At 38.3% G+C, this 24,881-nt stretch overlaps 1 protein-coding gene across 1 annotated transcript in view; it reads left to right on the top strand.

Annotated features, from left to right (window-relative positions):
• The window catches only part of MROH9 (maestro heat like repeat family member 9), a 97,691-nt gene that overhangs the window by 50,630 nt on the left and 22,180 nt on the right, over positions 1 to 24,881 (top strand). Inside the window, exons 9-12 of the mRNA XM_030875618.1 lie at positions 1,802 to 1,951; positions 15,978 to 16,132; positions 18,471 to 18,636; positions 19,808 to 19,950. Of these exons, the coding sequence (XP_030731478.1) occupies positions 1,802 to 1,951; positions 15,978 to 16,132; positions 18,471 to 18,636; positions 19,808 to 19,950 (614 nt within the window). The remainder of the gene's footprint in view (positions 1 to 1,801; positions 1,952 to 15,977; positions 16,133 to 18,470; positions 18,637 to 19,807; positions 19,951 to 24,881) is intronic.

Below are 24,881 nucleotides of genomic sequence, written 5' to 3'. Positions count from 1 at the left end.
TTTGTTACTGAGTCCAAACTCATACTGTTCGCTGCACAATAGACCAATAAATCAAAAGACAAGGTGTTAGGGCAAGAAATAGTGACTTTATTTGAAAAGCCAGCAGACCAAGAAGATGGTGGACTAGTGTCCCAAAGAACCATCTTACCCGAGTTAGAATTCAGGCTTCTTTTACATTAAAAGCGGAGGGGAGGTGTGACTGGTTGCTACAAACTAACTGGTGCTGAAATCCTTTGTTCTTGCAGCTGTCCAGATAGGTCTGGTAACAATGTTCCTGTAAACCTCCAACAAGACAACTATAATTTTCTATTCTGCACTTTTTATCTCTATATGAATGGAAATGTGTTATACATTTAAAGGTCAAGCCTGGGAGGCAGAATATTGAGAAAGGGTTAGTATGTATATTCCAGGCTATAGGCCACATTCTCTTACTGTTTGAGACAAAGGTGCAAAGCTAGCATGACTAAGCACAGGCAATGGAGCACAAAGGCTAGAGCTGAAGGAATAGATCCAATATGGAGTCAGGTTTGTTCTTCTTTGTTCAACCTTGACATACCAGAAACCTCTAACACTATCTCTACGTTTCACTAGGAATTGCTCCTTCTACAACATTTTAATAGACACCAAACTAAAATATTTTGTTGAATAAAAAAATATGCAAAAGAGAATATTCCCTCTTCCAATGATTTTTTAAAATTCAACATCTTATATAATTAAATCTGGCTTTCTCAAAGTAGAGCAAACTATTTATAATATTCAGTTCACCTCACCAAGCCTTAGTGACCCTCCTTTATCCATCTTTCATAGCTTTCCAAAAATACTATCCCTCACCCCTCTGTCCAGTAGGAGGGAGCCTGGTGGTCATCAATTTTCACTCAGACCTCAGTCCTTCCCTATTGACCAGAAAGAGCTATGCTCAATTCCTTTAATGGGATGGAGAAAAGCTTTTATTAGCAATATTGAGTACTTTCTGTATTTTAGAGAATGGCACACACACACACACACACACACACACACACACACACATAAAGGAAAATTTTGAATATATATTTTTTGAATATATATATATATATATATATACACACACACACACATATACAAAAGGAGGAAATGTGGTTCATTCATCTTTCTTAATTGAGAGATCCATAATATTGTGATTTTTTTCACATTTTATGGCCCATGGATATTCCTCTAACTTCAAAAAGAGATTGTTTGAATTGTAGTTGTTCTACCTCAATCGTGGACATATGGGCCTTTTTTTCTCTTCCCACTTCTTGATACTTCTCTGAGAAAAAGTCCACACCTCTGAATGACCCTGCCTTTCTTACCCCATCCTTTCCTTCATCTTCTACAAATCATGCTTGTTTCTGATCTGAGCAAATTCATTTCCAAAGCTGAAGTTCACAATAATTTCTAGTATTTGAATAGCTGAAATGGGATAAAATCAATATTTTATGGTTCTTCTGAATTGCAATGCCATGATTTTCCACTTCTCCCTGGCTTGCCCCCAGAGCTGACTTATTCAGATAAAAATGTTTTAATTGCTTTAAAAATCAGATGAAAAAAAATATATAATTCAACTTGAATTACAGTCATCTTAATAGCAACACAATTGTAAAATATAATTTTTAATATTTTTTAATGGAGGAAAAGGCCCACAGCAGCAAAGGTGCCTAGGGCCCACAAAAATCATATGGCCCTGCCTGGCCCTGAAGCTTCCCTCAGGATGTCTGGGTTCAGCTGTCTTGCTTCTCTTGATATAAGTAAGGCCTGAGATCATGACTCTCCTTTTTGGTTTCAGAGTGTAGGACAAACCTTATTGCCACGCTTGCTAACTGACTTTGTGTGGAGTCTCCTGATGAAACTCTCTGCACCTGATCAAACAACTGCATCCGAGGCAGCAACCATACTGAAACTGACTCTGGAATATTATGCCCATAACGTCACCATGGTAAGATACTTGACAATGAGCAGGGGAGTGCAGAATGTATTCTCTAATGGGCTCTTACTGTCTTTGTTATATGCCTACTTCTTTTCATATATATTTCTTGCCATTGTTCATTATGTCACTTCAATAAAATGAGGCTTTTGTGTGAAATATTTCAAGCATACAGAAAAGTTTCAAAATAATGTAATGAACATTCACTCACCAATCACACCAAATTGTACATTTTGCTATACTTGCTTCAAATTTTAAAGAAATGCTTTAACAACAATAAAATAGTACAACTGTAATTGAAATCCCCTGTGTAACCATTAAGGAAAGTTTTAAGAACCCTCAGCTAGCTGTAGGGCTGGCCACATAATTTGTGGGGCCCAGTGCAAACTGAAATGTGGGGCTTCTTATTCAAAACATAGAAAAAAACTACTATTAGATGTAGAAAAATATTAGATGTAGAAACATATCTCTCTCTCTCTCAATTTGTCATGGTGTTGTTATTTTCTAAGTTAAAAAAAAACTAAAATTTTATAATATTAGCATGCATTTTGCCATCCATCTTTCTATTGTGCAATGCCAATCATAGCTGCAAATATAAGAGCACACAACTTAACAAAATACTACAATTCATATTTCATGCATGCATATGTATTTTACTATTACCAGAAGAGTGGTAAACACTACACAAAACTACCTTAATTGTCTTTATTTCACTCCTTGTCATTCACACATTCTATTAACACTATCTTCTTTTTGTTCGTGAGTAAGGAAAGATTGAAAGGAAAAGAATTTATGGATTACCACATCTTTCTCTTTCCTTCTATGTCATCATTTTCAGCCTAAGTGGTTGAGGCATCAATAGATGTTTATCTTATACCTGCTTTGATTTCCCACTTAACCCCTGCACATCATGGGTCTACTGGAATTCTGTGTTCTTAGGGAATTGTGAATGCTGCCTCTGAATGAGGCTGCAGGAACTGTAGCTGACTCTCATACTGCCACACACACATACACACACAGGCTCCATTGTCCCATGGGACTTCACTTACAAAACACAAACTCAAGGAAAAACTTATTAAAAATTTCAATATGACGACAGCAGAGGTTTAAACAAAGTGAAGGACCTTCTGAATGTGGGACCTTGTGCAAAAGCATAGGTCACATGCCCATGAAACCAGCCCTGATGGAGACATAAGGGCTGAACTCCCAGTTCCCTCTCCTGACATAGCAGTGTTATGTGACTGTAGATAAACTGAGTGCTTGCACTCAAACTCAGAGAGCAGGAAAGGGGAAATAATGCTTCTTACAAACTCTCATGCTTCTACAGACAGGAGCATTCCAAAAGGCATGCAGACCAAGGGGAAAGCTGGAGGGCAGCAGTTATTTCTTTAACAAAATAAAAGTTCTTCTCTCATGCAGTGAGAAAAGGAGGCTAGGTAAAACCATATCAGGTCCTAGAGAAGACAAGAAGCCAATTGGAAAACTAGATGTGGAAACCTAGCCTGTGCTACAATGAAATCATTAAACATGGAGAAATAAACTGAACAAAAATGGGGTTCAGCAACTTATTTCCCCACCCCAGCTCCCACAAACAATTGAACTACTGAATACACTGGATTCTTGGCTTAAACAGGGTTGGATTCTAAAGTCAGTTATAATGAAAAATTGCATTAAAATTATCCTGAAAATCTCCTAAATTGCAAGTATAGTTTGTGGGCTTACTATTTCTAAATAAATCTAACACAGCACGTCTTTCCTTGAGGACTGAAGGAAATCATCATTTCTACAATTGAGCATACAGTAACATAGCTGGCTTGTTTTAGGGGCATGCTGCATTTAAAGTAGGAGGAAGAGGATGAGAAGAAAAAGCTCGAAACCCAATAGTTAAGAGAACTCTGGAGAAGATCACTGGTTTATGTCTCCCATTTCATGTTTACCTTGGAGCATATGTGGTGGGATGAATGTTTTACAATAAACAACTTCATTTTGTTTGTTTAGAGTAGAGGGTTGGACACAGATAATTCAATTGTATACGAGGCAATTGCAATGGAATGTAAATTTACATCAAACAACTTTTCAGCTTATGGTCTCTGAGAAGTACTTTCAAAATAAGAAGTGAGGTGATCTGGGTAGGTTAAATTTGATGTTGAATATACAACCATTGGTTTGAGAAAAATTCCAGGTCTAGCTAAAACTCTCCTTATTCAAACATAAAGAGGGATTGAAGACAAGATGGTGGAGTAGAAAGACCCGAGTTCACCTCCTCTCACAAGTACACCAAAATCACAACTGCTGAACAACAACTGACAAAAAAGACGGGAGCCTACCAAAAAAGATATTGCAAGGCAGGAATAAAGAGGTAGACATAGAAAATGGACTTGAGGACATGGGGTGGGAGGGCGAAGCTGGGGCAAAGTGAGAGTAGCATCGACATATATACACTACCGAACGTAAAACAGTTGGCTGGTGGGAAGCAGCCACATAGCACAGGGAAATCGGCTCAGTGCTTTGTGATGACCTAGAGGGATGGGATAGGGAGGGTGGGAGGGAGGCTCAAGAGGGAGGGGATATGGGGACATGTGTATGCATATGGCTGATTCGCTTTGTTGTGCAACAGAAACTAACACAGTATTGTGAAGCAATTATACTCCAATAAAGATCTATTTTAAAAAAGATATTCTACATCCAAAGACACAAAGAAGAAACCACAATGAGATGGTACAAGGGGCACAATAGTGATATAACCAAATCCCATACCATCCAGGTGGGCGACCCACAAACTGGAGAATAATCATATCACATAAGTTCTCCCACAGGAGTGAGAGCTCTGAGCTCCATGGCAGTCTCCTCAGAATCAGGAGGTGGAGCTCCCTGAGTATTTGGCTTTGAAGGCCAATGGAGCTTGACTGCAGGAGCTCCATAGGACTGGGGGAAACAGAGACTCCAGTCTTGGCACACACAAGTTCTTGTGCATACTGGGACCCAGGGCAAAACAGTGATTTCATAGAAGCCTGGGCCAGACTTACCTGCTGGTCTTGGAGGGTCTCCTGGGAAGGCAGGGAGCAGCTGTGGCTCTCTCTGGGGTCATAAAAGCTGGTGGTGGACATATCACGGAGTGTTCATCTATGTGAACTCTGGCTGGAGGAAGATATCTTGCTTGGGTCCTTGGCACTGAGATCTGGCCTCACCCAACAGCCTGTGGGCTCCAGTGTTGGGATTCCTCAGGCCAAACAACCAACAAGGTGGGAACACAGCCACACCCATCAGCAAACATGCTGTCTAAAGACTTCCTGAGCCCATAGCCACGAATAGACACACCCCTTGACATGGCCCTGCCCACAAGAGGACCAAGACCCAGGTCCACCAACCAGAAGGCAGGCACTGGATCCTCTCACCAGGAAGCCTGCACAAGCCTCTAAACCAGCCTCACCCACCAAGGGGCAGGCACCAGAAGCAAGAAAATTATGATCCCACAGGCTGCAGAACTGAGTGTGCAAACACAGGTCAGAACCTACCCTGGGACCCGCTAGTCCCTGGCCATTTGGTGATAAGAGGAAAGTGTATTGCTGTGACACAAAGGACATCCCCTACTGAGGGCCACTTCTTCAAGGTTGAGAAACATAACTAAGCTACTACAGAAATTAAATACAAATAGAAATTTAAAAAAAAGAGATGGCAAAGGAATATATTCCAGACAAAATGAACAAGATAAAACCCCAGAAGAACAGCTAAGTGAAATGGAGATAGGCAATCTACCCAAGAAAGAGTTCAGAGTAATGAACTTAAAGATGATCCAAGAACTCAGGAAAAGAATGGATGCACAGAGCAAGAAATTACAAGAACTTTTCATCAGAGAGTTAGAAAATAAGAATACAATAACTGAAATGAAAAATACACTAGAAGGAATTAACAGCAGAATAAATGAGGCAGAAGAATGAATCAGTGAGCTGGAAGAGAGAGTGGTGGAAATCACCGCTTCAGAGCAGAATAAAGAAAATAGAATGAAAGTAAATGGAGACAGTTTAAGAGACCTCTGGGACAAGGTCATAGGCACCAACATTCACATTATAGAGGTCCCAGAAATAAAGGGGGAGAGAAATGGCCTGAGAAAATATTTGAAGAGATAATAGCTGAAAACTTCCCTTACATGGGAAAGGAAACAATCACCCAAGTTCAGGAAGCACAGAGAATCCCATAAAGGATTAACTCAAGGAAGAACACACCTAAACACATAGTAATCAAATGGACAAAAATTAAAGACAGAGAAAACATTAAAAGCAACAAGGGAAAAGCAAAAAAATAACATACAAGGGAATCAGCTGATTTGTCAGCAGAAACTCTGCAGGCCAGAAGTGGGTGGCATGATATATTTAAAGTGATGAAAGGGAAAAACCTACAACCAAGAATACCCTCCCCAGCAAGGCTGTCGTTCAGATTCAATAGAGAAATCAAAAGCTTTACAGACAAGCAAAAGCTAAAAGAACTCAGCACCACCAAACGAGCTTTACAATAAATGCTAAAGGAACTGCTCTAAGTGGAAAAGAAAAGGCCACAACTAGAAACAAGAAAATTATGAGAGTGGTAGCTCACCTGTAAAGGCAAACTTACAGTAAATGTAGGAAATTATCCACACACAAATATGATCTCAAAATCAGTAATCATGAGAGGAGGAGAGTACAAATGCAAGATATTTTAAATGCATTTGAAATTAAGATATCAGCAATGTAAAACAATCATGTGTGTGTATATATATAGAGAGAGAGACTACTATACCAAAACCTCATGGTAACTGCAAAACAAAAATCTATAATGGATATAAACACAAAAAAGAAAAAGGAATCCAAACACAACACTAAGGATAGTCATCAAATCACAAGAGAAGAGAACAAAAGAGAAAGAGAACAAAAGAGGAAAGAAGAGAACAAAAGAGAAAAGAGAACAAAAGAGAAAGAGAACAAAAGAGGAATCCAAACACAACACTAAGGATAGTCATCAAATCACAAGAGAAGAGAACAAAAGAGGAAAGGGAAAGAAAAAAGACCTACAGAAAACAAATTCAAAACAATTAACAAAATGGCAATAAGAACATCCATATCAATAATTACCTTAAATGTAGATGGGTTAAATGCTCCAACCAAATGACGCAGATTGGCTGAATGGATACAAAAATAAGACTCATATATACGTTGCCTACAAGATACCCACTTCAGATCTAGGGACACATAAAGACTGAAAGTGAGGGGATGGAAAAAGATATTCCATGCAAATGGAAATCAAAAGAGAGTGGGAGTAGCAATACTCATATCAGACAAAATAGACTTTAATATAAAGACTGTTACCAGAGACAAGGACACTACATAATGATCAAGGGATCAACCCAAGAAGAAGAAACAACAATTGTAAATTTTTATGCCCCCAACATAGGAGCATCTCAATGTACAAGGCAAACATTATCAGACAAAAAAGGAGAAATTAACAGTAACACAATAATAGTGTTAAATGACTGATTAGACCAGATGGACTTAATTGACATTTAAAGAGCATTCCATCTGAAAGAAGTAGAATACACATTCTTTTCAAGTTTACATGGAATATTCTCCAGGATAGATCACATGCTAGCTACAAAGCAAGCCTGAGTAAATTTAAGAAAACTGAAATCATATCAAGCATTTATTCCACCCACAATTCTATGAGATTAGAAATCAACTATAAGAAAACACTGTAAAAAACACAAACACATGGATGCTAAACAATATGCTACTAAACAACAAATAGATCACTGAAGAAATCAAAGAGGAAATCAAAAAATACCTAGAGACAGATAAAAATGAAAACAACGATCCAAAATCTATGGGATGCAGCAAAAGGAGTTCTAACAGGGAAGTCTGTAGCGATACAAGCTTACTTCAGAAAACAAGAAAAATCTCAAATGAACAACCTAACCTTACACCTAAAGCAACTAGAGAAAGAAAAACAAACCAAACCCAAAGTTAGTAGGTGGAAAGAAATCATAAAGTTCAGAGCAGAAATAAATGAAATAGAGACCAAGGAAGCAGTAGAAAAGATTAATGAAAATAAAAGCTCATTATCTGAAAACATTTTTAAAAGTGATAAACCTTTAGCCGCCTCACCAAGAAGAAAAACTAGAGGGTCCAAATCAATAAAATTAGAAATGAAAAAGGAGAAGGTATAACAGACACCACAGAAATACAAAGGACCATAAGACATTACTACAAGCAACTGTATGCCAATAAAATGGACAACCTAGAAGAAAGGGACAAACTCTTAGAAAGGTACAAACTGCAAAGACTGAACCAGTAAGAAATAGAAAATATGAACAGACAAATCACAAGTCATGAAATTGAAACCGTGAATAAAAATCTTCCAACAAACGAAAGTCCAGGACCAGATGGCTTCACAGGTGAATTCTATCATACATTTAGAGAAGAGTTAGCACCCATCCTTCTCAAACTCTTCCAAAAAACTGCCAAGGAAGGAACACTCCCAAACTCATTCTATTAGGCCACCATCACCCTGATACCAAAACCAGACAAAAATACTACAAAAAAAGAAAATTACAGACCAATATCACTGATGAATATAGATGCAAAAATCCTCAACAAAATACTAGCAAACAGAATACAACAACACATTAAACGGGTCATACACCATGATCAAGTGGGATTTATCCCAGGGATGCAAGGATTCCTCGATATATGCAAATCAATCAATGTGATACATCATATTAACAAATTGAAGAATAAAAACCATATGATCATCTCAATAGATGCAGAAAAAGCTTCCGACAAACTTCAATACTCATTTATGATAAAAACTCTCCAGAAAGTGGGCATAGAGGGAACCTACCTGAACATAATAAAGGCCATATATGACAAATCCACAGCAAACATCATTCTCAATGGTGAAAAACTGAAAGCATTTCCTCTAAGATCAGTAACAAGACAAGGATGTCCACTCTCACCACTATTATTCAAGATAGTTTTGGAAGTCCTAGCCACGGCAGTCAGAGAAGAAAAAGAAATAAAAGGAATACAAATTGGAAAAGAAGAAGTAAAACTGTCACTGTTTGCAGATGACATGATACTATACATAGAGAATCCTAAAGATGCCACCAGAAAACTACTAGAGCTAATCAATGAATTTGGTAAAGTTGCAGGATACAAAATTAATGCACAGAAATCTCTTGCATTCCTATACACTAATGATGAAAAATCTGAAAGAGAAATTAAGGAAACACTCCCATTTACCACTGCAACAAAAAGAATAAAATACCTAGGAATAAACCTACCTAGGGAGAAAAAAGAACTTTATGTAGAAAACTATAAGACACTGATGAAAGAAATTAAAGATGATACCAACAGATGGAGAGATATACCATGTTCTTTAATTGGAAGAATCAATATTTTGAAAATGACTATACTACCCCAAGCAATCTACACATTCAGTGCAATCCCTATCATATTACCAATGGCATTTTTTTACAGAACCAGAACAAAAAATCTTAAAATTTGTATGGAGACACAAAAGACTCCAAATAGCCAAAGCAGTCTTGAGGGAAAAAAGTGGAGCTGGAAGAATCAGACTCCCTGCCTTCAGACTATACTACAAAGCTACAGTAATCAAGACAATATGGTACTGGCACAAAAGCAGAAAGATAGATCAATGGAACAAGACAGAAAGCCCAGAGATAAACCCACGCACCTATGGTCAACTAATCTGTGACAAAATAGGGAAGGATATACAATGGAGAAAAGACAGTCTCTTCAATAAGTGGTGCTGGGAAAACTGGACAGCTATATGGAAAAGAATGAAATTAGAACACTCCCTAACACCATACACAAAAACAAACTCAAAATGGATTTGAGACCTAAATGTAAGACTGGACACTATAAAACTCTTAGAGGAAAACATAGGAAGAACACTCTGTGACATAAATCACAGCAAGATCCTTTTAGACCCACCTCCTAGAGAAATGGAAATAAAAACAAAAATAAACAAATGGGACCGAATGAAACTTCAAAGCTTTTGCACAGCAAAGGAAACCATAAACAAGACCAAAAGACAACCCTCAGAATGGGAGAAAATATTTGCAAATGAAGCAACTGACAAAGGATTAATCTCCAAAGTTTACAAGTAGCTCATGCAGCTCAATATCAAAAAAACAAGCAACCCAATCCAAAGATGGGCGGAAGACCTAAATAGACATTTCTCCGAAGAAGATATACAGACTGCCAACAAACACATGAAAGAATGCTCAACATCATTAATCATTAGAGAAATGCAAATCAAAACTACAATGAGATGTCATCTCACACCAGTTAGAATGCCCATCATCAAAAAATCTAGAAACAATAAATGCTGGAGAGGGTGTGGAGAAAAGGGAACACTCTTGCACTGTTGGTGGGAATGTAAATTGATACAGCCACTATGGAGAACAGTATGGGGGTTCCTTAAAAAACTAAAAATAGAATTACCGTATGATCCTGCAATCCCACTACTGGGCTTATACCCAGAGAAAACCATAATTCAAAAAGACACATGTACCCCAATGTTCATTGCAGCACTATTTACAATAGCCAGGTCATGGAAGCAACCTAAATTCCCATCGACAGACAAATGGATAAAGAAGATGTGTTACATATATACAGTGGAATATTATTCAGCCATAAAAAGGAACGAATTGGGTCATTTGTTGAGACATGGATGGATCTAGATACTGTCATAGAGAGTGAAGTAAGTCAGAAAGAGAAAAACAAATATAGTATATTAACACATATATGTGGAACCTAGAAAAATGGTACAGATGAACCGGTTTGCAGGGCAGAAATTGAGACACAGATGTAGAGAACAAACTTATGGACACCAAGGGGGGAAAGCGGCGGGGGGTCAGGGTGGTGGTGTGATGAATTGGGCGATTGGGATTGACATGTATACACTGATGTGTATAAAACTGATGACTAATAAGAACCTGCTGTATAAATAAATTAATTAATTAAAATTCAAAAATTAAAACAGAACAACTCCCAACAAACAAAAGTCCCAGACCAGATGGCTTCACAGGCAAATTATACTAAACATATAGAGAAAACATCTATACTGCTGAAACTTCCAAAAACACTGCAGAGTAAGGAACACTTCAGAACTCATTCTATACTACAAAGCTACAGTAGTCAAAACAGTATGGTCCTGGCACAAAAACAGACATACAGATCAATGTAACAGGATAAAAAGCCCAGAAATAAACCCACCTATGGTCAATTAATCTATGACATAGGAGACAAGAATATACAATGGAGAAAAGACAATCTCTTTAACAAATGGTGCTGAGAAATCTGGACAGCTACATGTAAAAGAGTGAGATGAACATTCTCTAACACCATATAAAAAAACAAACTCAAAATGGATTAAAGACCTAAACGTAAGGCCAGATACTATAAAACTCCTAGAGTAAATCATAGGCAGAACACTCTTTGACATAAATCTCAGCAATATCTTTTCAGATCAGTCTCCTAGAGTAATGGAAATAAAAACAAAAATAAACAAATGAGATCTAATTAAATGTAAAAGCTTTTGTACACCAAAGGAAACTATAAGTACAACAAAATACAGCCTACAGAATGGAGAAAATATTTGCAACCAAAAAGAGTTTCATTTCCAAAACATACAAACAGCTCATGCAGCTCAATATCAAAAAAAAACAAATAACTCAATCAAAAAATGGGCAGATCTAAATAGGCATTTCTCCAAAGAAGATATACAGATGGCCAACAGGCAGATGAAAAGATACCTAATATCACTAATTATTAGAGAAATGCAAATGAAAACTACAATAAAGTATCACCTCACACCATTCAGTATGGCCATCATCAAAAAGTCTACAAAGAGGGACTTCCCTGGTTGTAAAGTGGCTAAGAATCCTCTTGCCAATGCAGGGGACACGGGTTCAAGCCCTGGTCCAGGAAGATCCCACATGCCATGGAGCAGCTAAACCCATGCACCAAAACTACTGAGCCTGCACTCTAGAGCCCACAAGCCATGACTACTGAGCCTGTGAGCCACAACTTCTGAGCCCACATGCAGCAACTACTGAAGCCCACAAGAGGAGAGCCCATGCTCCGCAACAAGAGAAGCCACCACAATGAGAAGCCCACACACCGCAACAAAGAGTAGCCCTGGCTCACTGCAAGTAGAGAGAGCTCGTATGCAACAATGAAGACCCAATGCAGCCAAAAATAAATACATAAATAAATAAATTTATTTCAAAAAAAAGTCTACAAATAATAAATGCTGGAGAGGATATGGAGAAAAAGGAACCCTCCTACACTCTAAGTGGGAATTTAAATTGGTGCAGCCACTGTGGACAACAGTATGGAGGTTCTGTAAAAAACTAAAAATAGAGGTACCAGATGATCCAGAAATCCCACTTCTGGGCATATATCTAGATAAAACTGTAATTCAAAAAGTAACATGCACCCCAATATTCACTGCAGCACCATTTACAATAGCTAAGACATGGAAGCAACCTAAATTTCCATCGACAGATGAATGGATAAAGACGTGTGGTATACATATATCCAATGGAATATTACTCAGCCGTAAAAAAGAATGAAATGATGCCATTTGCAGCAACATGGATGGACCTAGAGATTATCATACTAAGTGAAATAAACCATACAAGTAAGAGAAATATCATGTGATATCGCTTATATGTGGAATCTAAAAAAAAACAGATACATATGAACTTACTTACAAAGTTGAAAGTGACTCATAGATATAGAAAGCGAAACATGGTTAGCAAAGGGGAAGTTGGGGGGAAGGATAAATTAGGAGGTTGGGACAAATATATTTATACTATTGTATGTAAAATAGATAATCAACAGGGATCTACTGTATAGCACAGGGAACTATACTCAATATTTTGTAATAACCTATAAGGAAAAAGAATGTGAAAAAGAATTACTGAATTACTGTGATGTATACCTGAAACTAACACAAACTATATTTCAATAATAATTTTTTGGATTAAAGACCTAAATGTAAGGCCAGACACTATCAAACTCTTAGAGGAAAACATAGGCAGAACACTCTATGACATAAATCACAGCAAGATCCTTTTTGACCCACCTCCTAGAGAAATGGAAATAAAAACAAAAATAAACAAATGGGACCTAATGAAACTTCAAAGCTTTTGCACGGCAAAGGAAACCATAAACAAGACCAAAAGACAACCCTCAGAATGGGAGAAAATATTTGCAAATGAAGCAACTGACAAAGGATTAATCTCCAAGATTTACAAGCAGCTCATGCAGCTCCATAACAAAAAACAAACAACCCAATCCAAAAATGGGCAGAAGACCTAAATAGACATTTCTCCAAAGAAGATATACAGAGTGCCAACAAACACATGAAAGAATGCTCAACATCATTAATCATTAGAGAAATGCAAATCAAAACTACAATGAGTTATCATCTCACACCAGTCAGAATGGCCATCATCAAAAAATCTAGAAACAATAAATGCTGGAGAGGGTGTGGAGAAAAGGGAACACTCTTGCTCTGTTGGTGGGAATGTAAATTGTTACAGCCACTGTGGAGAACAGTATGGAGGTGCCTTAAAAAACTACAAATAGAAATACCATATGACCCAGCAACCCCCCTACTGGGCATATACCCAGAGAAAACCATAATTCAAAAAGAGTCATGTACCAAAATGTTCATTGCAGCTCTATTTACAATAGCCAGGACATGGAAGCAACCTAAGTGTCCATCATCAGATGAATGGATAAAGAAGATGTGGCACATATATACAGTGGAATATTACTCAGCCATGAAAAGAAACGAAATTGAGATATTTGTAGTGAGGTGGATGGACCTAGAGTCTGTCATACAGAGTGAAGTAAGTCAGAAAGATAAAAACAAGTACCGTATGCTAACACATATATATGGAATCTAAGGGGAAAAAAAAAAAGGTCATGAAGAACCTAGGGGTAAGACAGGAATAAAGACACAGACCTACTAGAGAATGGACTTGAGGATATGAGGAGGGGGAAGGATAAGCTGGGACAAAGTGAGAGAGTGGCATGGACATATGTATACTACCAAACGTAAAATAGATAGCAAGTGGGAAGCAGCTGCATAGCACAGGGAGATCAGCTCAGTGGTTTGTGACCACCTAGAGGGGTGGGATAGGGAGGGTGGGAGGGAGGGAGACGCAAGAGGGAAGAGATATGGGAACATATGTGTATGTATAACTGATTCACTTTGTTATAAAGCAGAAACTAACACACCATTGTAAAGCAATTATACTCCTATAAAGATGTTAAAAATAATAATAATTTTTTAAAAAAAGAATACAGCCAGAAAACAAGGAAAAAATAAAACTAACTTGGAGCCTATAAAGAAAATTTGAAAGATTATGATTCAGTTTTTACCATCTAGTCCATTCCCTCAACACATAGTTCACTCCTTCAAAATATAGATTCATATCTCCTTTAATTGTCAAAATGTTTTCAGAAGTATATTGTTCTCTTGTTATTCTGTTCCATTATTTTGACTTTCTTTTTAAAGGACTCAAATTATATTGTATATATGCTTTTTGAATTGAGCTTATATGTTTTATACAATAAAGTCTACCCATCCAAAATAAACTTTTTTTAAAAAAAACATGGGTATTCTCCCACTATCCATAAATGCATATAGATTGGGAGGCAGCCAAGATGGCAGAATAGGAGAGCCCTGAGCTCACCTACTCCAACAGGTACACCAAAATTACAACTATTTACAGAGCAACTATTGATGAGAAAGACCAGAAAACTAGCAGAAAAAATCTACAACTAAAGCTGTAAAGAAGGAAGCACAATGAGATGAGTAGGAAGGGCAGAGACACTGTACAGTCAATATCCACACACCCAAGGAGGCGACCCACAAACAGGAGGATAATCACAATTTCAGAGGTTCTGCCCAAGGAGCGAGGGGTCAAAACCCCACATTGGGCTACCCAACCTGGGGGTCCTGCACCAGAAAGATGGGTCCCCAGAACATCTGGCTTTGAAGGTCTGTGGGGCTTGCTTTCAGGAGAGCCAGAGGGCTGTTAGAAACAAAGACTTCACTCTTAAAGGGGACATAGTAAACCTCACATGCTCCACAAGACCCAGGGCAGAAGCAGTAATTTGAAAGGAGCCTGGGTCAGACCCACTTACTGATCTTGGAGAGCCTCCTAGAGAGGCAGGAGGCAACTTGGACTCACCTGGAGACATAGACTCTGGTGAGTAATGGGGACAAAATGTACAGTGTGGGAAACTTATAAAATCAAGAATAATATAGTATCTTTGCACAATGACAGATGGTAACTACACTTAACATGGTGAACATTTTGTAACGTATAGAAATACAGAATCACTATGTTGTGCACCAGGAATTAACATAGTGTTATAGGTTAATTATACTTCAAAAATAAATAAACAAACTCATTGAAAAGGAGATCAGATTTGTGGTTACCAGAGGCTGGTGGGAGGGGCAATTTCCAGTTAGAAGATAAATAAGTACTAGGGATGTAATGCACAGCATGATAAATGTAATTAACACTGCTTTATGTTATATATGAAAGTTACTGAGAGAGTAAATCCTAAGAGTTCTCTTCATAAGGAAATATTTTCTCTTTTCCTTTTATTTTGTATCTATATGAGGTGATAGATGTTTACTAAACTTATTGTGGTAATAATTTCACGATGTAAGTCAAATCGTTATGCTATGCACTTTAAACTTATACAGTGCTTTATGACAACTATATCTCAATAAAATCGGAAGAAAAAAATAAATGCATATGTTTCTCATCCAAATAAACATTTTCATTGTGTAGTAATACACATAAATATGCTTTCCTCTAGTGCTTATTTGTATGTTAATTGCTGCCTTGGTCATTCTGAGAAAGACTGAATTCTTTTGTCTAAGAAACGCCTCAGTTAGAGGTGGCTGTGCAACTAGAGACTCTTGTTGACCTGTGAAATTGCTTTTCCAGGTGTCTAAAATTGTGGATGTTATTTATAAACAATTGTGTGGAAATGCTTCTCCCATTTTGAAGCAAGTTATGTTGAGGGTCATTACCTTGTTGACACGTACTTCACCAAAGAAGGTCATCTTTCAACTTATGGACTACCCAGTCCCAGCAGACAAGTAAGGCCCCTCTCACCCCTTCCACAGAGTTTGTTCAGTCTCCAGAGTCAGACAGACCTGAACAAATCAGATCTGGTTTCTTTTTTTCTGAAAGAGAATATCTATTTTTGTACCACATAGGATGATTGTAAGGCTTAAATAAGATCATCTAAAGTATTCATATCTTCGTAAAATATGTGGCACACAGTGGACCATCAAGAAATCATAACTGTTGCTATTATTTATCTGAGGATTTAAATTGTGTTCTGCTGCATATCCCACATTGAAAAACCTCTTCTCAAACTTATAATGGTTTTTTCCCCACGTGATAAAATTCATAGTGTTTTTTTCTCATTTATGAAGGACAGACATATTTCCAACCACCAATTAGATCATAAAACATTTCAAATTCCCAGGTATAATTGGGGATTTTACCTGTCCCTGTCCCTTAACTGTTTATCTGAAATTCATGATCCAGGGTCATGAGAAATATTTAAGAAGGAAGTATGCTAAGGTGAGCCTACGTGACACTATGAATCTAACAGCCACGTTAGAGGAGCTTATTAAATCACACCACTGCATTTCTATAGTTTGTACCTTGGAAGGGAAGGTATTACTTCTCTACTATTAACAGTATAAAAGGCAGGAAATTACATTATGGAAAGGATTCAGGCTTTGGAAACATATGAAAATGAATTGCATCCCAGCCTTCACGCTTATATCCTGTGTGACATCATGTAAGTTTCATAAACTCCTTGATCCTCAATTTCCTCATCTGTGAAATGAGGAAAGTTCTTTTCATCTATAAAGCTGTTATATGGATTAAATTAGTTAATGTCTGTAAGAGGGCAATGAAATCAACAAAATGCTAAACCAATTATATGACCGACTTTCTATTTCCAACTTAAAGATTGTATTTTTTAGGAAGCTTAAACTCACAAAGTATTTTACTATTTAGAAAATTCTTGGACACTAAAAATATTCATAAGACTCAGTGTTTTCTCATTTAGGAACTAAGTACCCACTGTGTGTAAAGTTACCAGCCTTCAAGCATTTTGTTGAGGAGAGTGAATATACCCATATGGATATAAGATAAAAGCTTCCAATGAATCCATTACAAACAGTGTGTACTGAGGAGGTACAGAAAGCAAACATAATTAGAATTAGGTGAAAATTAAAATAGTCACTAGCAGGTCTTGTGCAATAGTAGGTGAGGATTGAGGTAGAAAAACTGGGATTTGTAGGTAAGCTTAAACAGAGAAACAGAAAGAAGGTGTGATCAAGAGGTAAGAGAATGAGACAGGGCTTGAGAGATTTGATGTCCATGTGGTTCTAAGCATGGTACTACGAATAAGCCCTGCAGATAAAAGCAACTGAGTACTGGGGTTCTAGAGAGATAGGTGTGTCCATGTTCTGAGGGACCAGGCCCCCATATCAGGAACCTAAATGCAAAGAGAAAGAACAACAGAGTTCAGAACCCAGCATGGCTTGACATATAGCAGTTTTTAAGATGAGCAATAGTAAGAATAATCTTGAAGTGTGACAGGTATGTAGGGAAAGGAGCTCAGGAATTGGAGATTGAGAAGTCAGGGTTCTAGTTACATCTGTGTCACTGACTATATGTGTGACATTTGGGGAAATGGCTCAGTGTTTTGTTTTGTTTTTTTTGCGGTACGCGGGCCTCTCTCACTATTGTGGCCTCTCCCGCTGCAGAGCACAGGCTCTGGACATGCAGGCTCAGTGGCCATGGGTCACGGGCCCAGCCGCTCCGTGGCATGTGGGATCTTCCCGGACCAGGGCACGAACCCGTGTCTCCTGCATCGGCAGGCGGACTCTCAACCATTGCGCCACCAGGGAAGCCCTAGTTTTTAAATTTAATTTTCTAATTTTTAAGTTATGTAGTTTTTCTTTAATTTAGTTAGCTTTTTACCTAGTTTTTTTAATTGATATATTTATTTATATATTAATTTGTATTTCCGTACCAGTTTTTAAATACTCTATTATCCCTAGACAAACAAGGTCACAAGGTGGGAGGGAAGAGTATGGAGTACAGAAAGCTGATCAGTTCCTGATATTGAGCTGGACAGGTATTTAAATAGCAGTAGGAAATGAACTTGCAGACTTACAGTCTGTATTTTCCACAAGACCATACTGAAATTCTTCCCCTGTTTTCAAGGACAAGAAACTTAATGGGATCATTTGGAAATGGGAATATCAGTTAGTTTTGGACTTGTCTGCAGTTTCTTCGCACTATAAAGATGTAAAACCAAGACTCTTTTCCTGATTTGTGTCACAGTGTTGAGTAGGAAATGAAAAACGTATGATTTTCATTATCGGGGATGGGGGGCTGTGTTTGCAGCACTCTGATGCTGATGTGGCAGGCGGCTGGTTCTGAGTCAAGTGTGGCTCCACTTGTGCTGAAGACAATCTTGTTGATACTGAAAGGAAAGCCTGGGACAATGGAAGAAAGAAAAACGGAAAGAAGACATTTCTCTCTTGACACTACTAACATGATGCCCGTGGCGGTAAATAATACAATGAGTGTTTCTTTTTCCTGGTGTTGTTTTCTTAGTCGTGAAAATCCCTATCTGCTCGCAGTCTGAGTCATACTTCCTTGACACAATCTGGCTCTCATCCATTCATTCATTCATTCACTCAACACATATTTATTGAATGCCTACTACATGTCACACCTCGATCATGAAGCTTACATTCTTGTAAGAGACACAGACAATGAACCAAAAAAATGTGTTATGTGTCAGATGATACAAAGCTTAGAAGAGATATAAAGTGGGGTGGGGAAAAGAAAGTGGCAGGGAAGGTTTAGGTAAATTGGTCAGGGCAGGTCTCTCTGCTGCAGTGACATCGAATCAGAGACCTGAATGAGGTGAGGGAGTGATCCTTGCAGATATCTGGGCATGAGAGTTCTAGACAGAGAGAAGGGCAAAAGCCACGTGGTGACGGGAGCTTACCTGGTATATCAGTGAAGCAAGGAGGCCAAAACATCTGGAGAGTACTGAGCAAGGGTGAAGGTGTAGGAGATGGTATCAGAGAGGTAGCCACCAGCCAGATCACACAGACTCTTGATAGGCATGTGAAGGCCAAACCTCATTTGTGTCCATCATTATATATCTCCCAAGCACCCAAATCGCCACTCCTGGGAGTAAATTCAAGCCTTGCAGACATATAAGAGGGGGAAAACTGGATAATCCTCCACAAATGTGAGGTGGTGAGATGTGTTTCTCTGATAGAGTGGGTATTGTAGTGGTCAGTAGACCAAAAAATTTGTTAGTTGACCTGGCATGCCCCTCCTTAAATATTTCACTGCCCTGGATTGTTGAAGCACTGGGAGGACCTGGGTTACTGGCAAGACTATTCTTCATGAGCACATAGGCATGGAGCCTTGGGAGGTATGCCTTCCTTGAGAATCAGCTTGCTTCCTGCTGGTTTGGCAATCAGGCACTGTTGATAGTGATTTGGGAGCCCATGGTCAGAGAATGCTTGGTGCAGTTCCTGCTTCAAAATGGACTGAGTAACTGTTATTGAATGAATGAATACACATGCATGCTTCAGGCTTCCTTCAAGGAATTTGGGGGAGGAGTTGCAGAGTCCCTGCCTTTCCACCCACCTCACCACTGCTGACTGGGTTTAAAGGGAGATGGTTACATTCTTGACTCCTTTTTCCTTCCCTTATAGGCATCCCAGGCCCTGTGCACATTGCTGCCTATTGGTTCTTACAAGAAAGCGGTGGCCCAGTTTTTCCCCCAGCTCTTGATGGCCCTCATGCTTCAACTCTATTACACTAGCAACCTGAGACTGATGACAGAGGACAGGACTTTGTGAGATACTAGTGGTATAAGAAATGAGCTTCCAGCTGTCAAATATTTCTACTCCCTTGGGTTCATGTGGAACTATATAATCCCTTGTGCAGTATATTCATTTATTACAGTTTTCTCTCCTCTGCAGGGTAGGATGCCTTTGGAAAAGTAACTATCCTAAGTACCTAGAAGTAAGCTGGGACCTCCCCTGAATGTGTATGCAGTATATAAAAAACCACTCCCACAGAACACGGTTTATTCCTGCCACAAAGGGAAGCCACCACGCAGAGAGAGAGTAGGGAGGAAAAACAGGTCCAAAACCAGACATGTACTAGCTCTGCCATTTACTCTGATAGTGATCTCTCAGGGTAAATTACGTGTAAGGTAAAAATAATGTGCACACAAACAGTAGTGGAAGATGGCGGAAGAGTAAGACGCGGAGATCACCTTCCTCCCCACAGATACACCAGAAATACATCTACACGTAGAACAACTCCTACAGAACACCTACTGAACGCTGGCAGAAGACCTCAGACCTCCCAAAAGACAACGAATCATCCCAAATTGAGGAGGTGGTCTCTGACAGCAAGATTTATGATTTTTCCCCCTTTACCTCTTTTAGTGAGGGTGTATGTGTATGCTTTTGTGTAAGATTTTGTCTGTATAGCTTTGCTTCCAACATTTGTCCTAAGGTTCTATCCGTCCCTTCTTTTTTTTCTAAATAAGAATTTTTTAATTCAATAATTTTATTATACTTTATTTTATTTTTACTGTATCTTCTTTCTTTCTGTCTTTTTTCCTTCTTTCCCTCCTTCCTTCCTTCCTCCCTCCCTCCCTCCCTCCTTTCTTCCCTTCTTTCCTTCTTTGCTTCTTTCTTTCTTTCTTCCTTCCTTCCTTCCCTCCTTTCCTTCTTTCTTTCCTCATACTTCTACTAATTCCCTCTACTTTTTCTCCCTTTTATTCTGAGCCGTGTGGATGAAAAGCTCTTGGTGCTCCAGCCAGGAATCAGGGCTCTGCCTCTGAGGTAGGAGAGCCAACTTCAGGACACTGGTCAACAAGAGACCTCCCAGCTCCACATAATATCAAACGGCGAAAATCTCCCAGAGACCTCCATCTTAACACCAGCACCCAGCTTCACTCAACGACCAGCAAGCCACAGTGCTGGACAACCTATGCCAAACAACTAGCAAGACAGGAACACAACCCCACCCATTAGCAGAGAGGCTGCCTAAAATAATAATAAGGCCACAGACACCCCAAACACACCACCAGACGTGAACCTGCCCACTAGAGAGACAAGATCCAGCCTCATCCACCACAACACAGGCACTAGTCCCCTCCACCAGGAAACCTACACAACCCACTGAACCAACCTTAGCCACTGGGGACAGACATCAAAAACAGCAGGAACTACGAACCTGCAGCCTGCAAAAAGGAGACCCCAAACACAGTAAGATAAGCAAAATGAGAAGACAGAAAAACACACAGCAGATAAAGGAGAAAGATAAAAAATGCACCAGACCTAACAAATGAAGAGGAAATAGGCAGCTTACCTGAAAAAGAATTCAGAAAAATGATAGTAAGGATGATCCGAAAACTTGGAGATAGAATGGACAATAGAATGGACAAAATGCAAGAATCAGTTAACAAGGACCTAGAAGAACTAAAGATGAAATAAGCAACGATGAACAACACAATAAATTAAATTAAAAGTACTCTAGATGGGATCAATAGCAGAATAACTGAGGCAGAAGAACGGATAAGTGACCTGGAAGATAAAATAGTGGAAATAACTACTGCAGAGCAGAATAAAGAAAAAAGAATGAAAAGAACTGAGGACAGTCTCAGAGACCTCTGGGACAACATTAAACGCACCAACATTCGAATTATAGGGGTTCCAGAAGAAGAAGAGAAAAAGAAAGGGACTGAAAAGATATTTGAAGAGATTATAGTTGAAAACTTCCCTAATATGGAAAAGGAAATCGTTAATCAAGTCCAGGAAGCACAGAGAGTCCCATACAGGATAAATACAAGGAGAAATACGCCAAGACACATATTAATCAAACTGTCAAAAATTAAATACAAAGAAAGCATATTAAAAGCAGCAAGGGAAAAACAACAAATAACACATAAGGGAATCCCCATAAGGTTAACAGCTGATCTCTCAGCAGAAACCCTACAAGCCAGAAGGGAGTGGCAGGACATACTGAAAGTGATGAAGGAGAAAAACCTGCAGCCAAGGCTACTCTACCCAGCAAGGATCTCATTCAGATTTGATGGAGAAATTAAAACCTTTACAGACAAGCAAAAGCTGAGAGAGTTCAGCACCACCAAACCAGCTTTACAACAAATGCTAAAGGATCTTCTCTAGGCAAGAAACACAAGAGAAGGAAAAGACCTACAATAACGAACCCAAAACAATTTAGAAAATGGGAATAGGAACATACATATCGATAATTACCTTAAATGTAAATGGACTAAATGCTCCCACCAAAAGACACAGATTAGCTGAATGGATACAAAAACAAGACCCATATATATGCTGTCTACAAGAGACCCACTTCAGACCTAGAGACACATACAGACTGAAAGTAAGGGGATGGAAAAAGATATTCCATGCAAATGGAAACCAAAAGAAAGCTGGAGTAGCAATTCTCATATCAGACAAAATAGACTTTAAAATAAGGATTATTAAAAGAGACAAAGAAGGACACTACATAATGATCAAGGGATCGATCCAAGAAGAAGATATAACAATTGTAAATATTTATGCACCCAACATAGGAGCACCTCAATACATAAGGCAAATACTAACAGCCATAAAAGGGGAAATCGACAGTAACACATTCATAGTAGGAGACTTAAACACTCCACTTTCACCCATGGACAGATCATCCAAAATGAAAATAAATAAGGAAACACAAGCTTTAAATGATACATTAAACAAGATGGACTTAATTGATATTTATAGGACACTCCATCCAAAAACAACAGAATACACATTTTTCTCAAGTGCTCATAGAACATTCTCCAGGATAGATCATATCTTGGGTCACAAATCAAGCCTTGGTAAATTTAAGAAAATTGAAATTGTATCAAGTATCTTTTCTGACCACAATGCCATGAGACTAGATATCAATTACAGGAAAAGATCTGTAAAAAATACAAACACATGGAGGCTAAACAATACACTACTTAATAATGAAGTGATCACTGAAGAAATCAAAGAGGAAATCAAAAAATACCTAGAAACAAATGACAATGGAGACACAATGACCCAAAACTTGTGGGATGCAGCAAAAGCAGTTCTAAGGGGGAAGTTTATAGCAATACAAGCCCACCTTAAGAAGCAGGAAACATCTAGAATAAACAACCTAACCTTGCACCTCAAGCAATTAGAGAAAGAAGAACAAAAAAACCCCAAAGCTAGCAGAAGGAAAGAAATCATAAAAATCAGATCAGAAATAAATGAAAAAGAAATAAAGGAAACAATAGCAAAGATCAATAAAACTAAAAGCTGGTTCTTTGAGAAGATAAACAAAATAGATAAACCACTAGCCAGACTCATCAAGAAAAAAAGGGAGAAGACTCAAATCAATAGAATTAGTAATGAAAAAGGAGAGGTAACAACTGATACTGCAGAAATAAAAGAGATCATGAGAGATTACTACAAGCAACTCTATGCCAATAAAATGGACAATCTGGAAGAAATGGACAAATTCTTAGAAATGCACAACCTGCCAAGACTGAATCAGGAAGAAATAGAAAATATGAACAGACCAATCACAAGCACTGAAATTGAAACTGTGATTAAAAATCTTCCAACGAAGAAAAGCCCAGGACCAGATGGCTTCACAGGCGAATTCTACCAAACATTTAGAGAAGAGCTAACACCTATCCTTCTCAAACTCTTCCAAAATATAGCAGAGGGAGGAACACTCCCAAACTCCTTCTACGAGGCCACCATCACCTTGATACCAAAACCAGACAAGGATGTCACAAAGAAAGAAAACTACAGGCCAATATCACTGATGAACATAGATGCAAAAATCCTCAACAAAATACTAGCAAACAGAATCCAACAGCACATTAAAAGGATCATACACCATGATCAAGTGGGGTTTATTCCAGGAATGCAAGGATTCTTCAATATACGCAAATCTATCAATGTGATAAACCATATTAACAAATTGAAGAAGAAAAACCATATGATCATCTCAATAGATGCAGAGAAAGCTTTTGACAAAATTCAACACCCATTTATGATAAAAACCCTGCAGAAAGTAGGCATAGAGGGAACTTTCCTCAACATAAAAAGGCCATATATGACAAGCCCACAGCAAACATCATCCTCAATGGTGAAAAACTGAAAGCATTTCCACTAAGATCAGGAACAAGACAAGGTTGCCCACTCTCACCACTCTTATTCAACATAGTTTTGGAAGTTTTAGCCACAGCAATCAGAGAAGAAAAGGAAATAAAAGGAATCCAAATCGGAAAAGAAGAAGTAAAGCTGTCACTGTTTGCAGATGACATGATCCTATACATAGAGAATCCTAAAGATGCTACCAGAAAACTACTAGAGCTAATCAATGAATTTGGTAAAGTGGCAGGATACAAAATTAATGCACAGAAATCTCTGGCATTCCTATATACTAATGATGAAAAATCTGAAAGTGAAATCAAGAAAATACTCCCATTTACCACTGCAACAAAAAGAATAAAATATCTAGGAATAAACCTACCTAAGGAGACAAAAGACCTGTATGCAGAAAATTATAAGACACTGATGAAAGAAATTAAAGATGATACAAATAGATGGAGAGATATACCATGTTCTTGGATTGGAAGAATCAACATTGTGAAAATGACTCTACTACCCAAAGCAATCTATAGATTCAATGCAATCCCTATCAAACTACCACTGGCATTTTTCACAGAACTAGAACAAA

The sequence above is a fragment of the Globicephala melas genome, chromosome 1 (assembly GCF_963455315.2).
Source record: "Globicephala melas chromosome 1, mGloMel1.2, whole genome shotgun sequence".
In the NCBI taxonomy this organism is placed as follows: domain Eukaryota; kingdom Metazoa; phylum Chordata; class Mammalia; order Artiodactyla; family Delphinidae; genus Globicephala; species Globicephala melas.
Note: the sequence above shows the minus strand (reverse complement) of the source record. Positions and strands in the feature narration are given on the sequence as shown.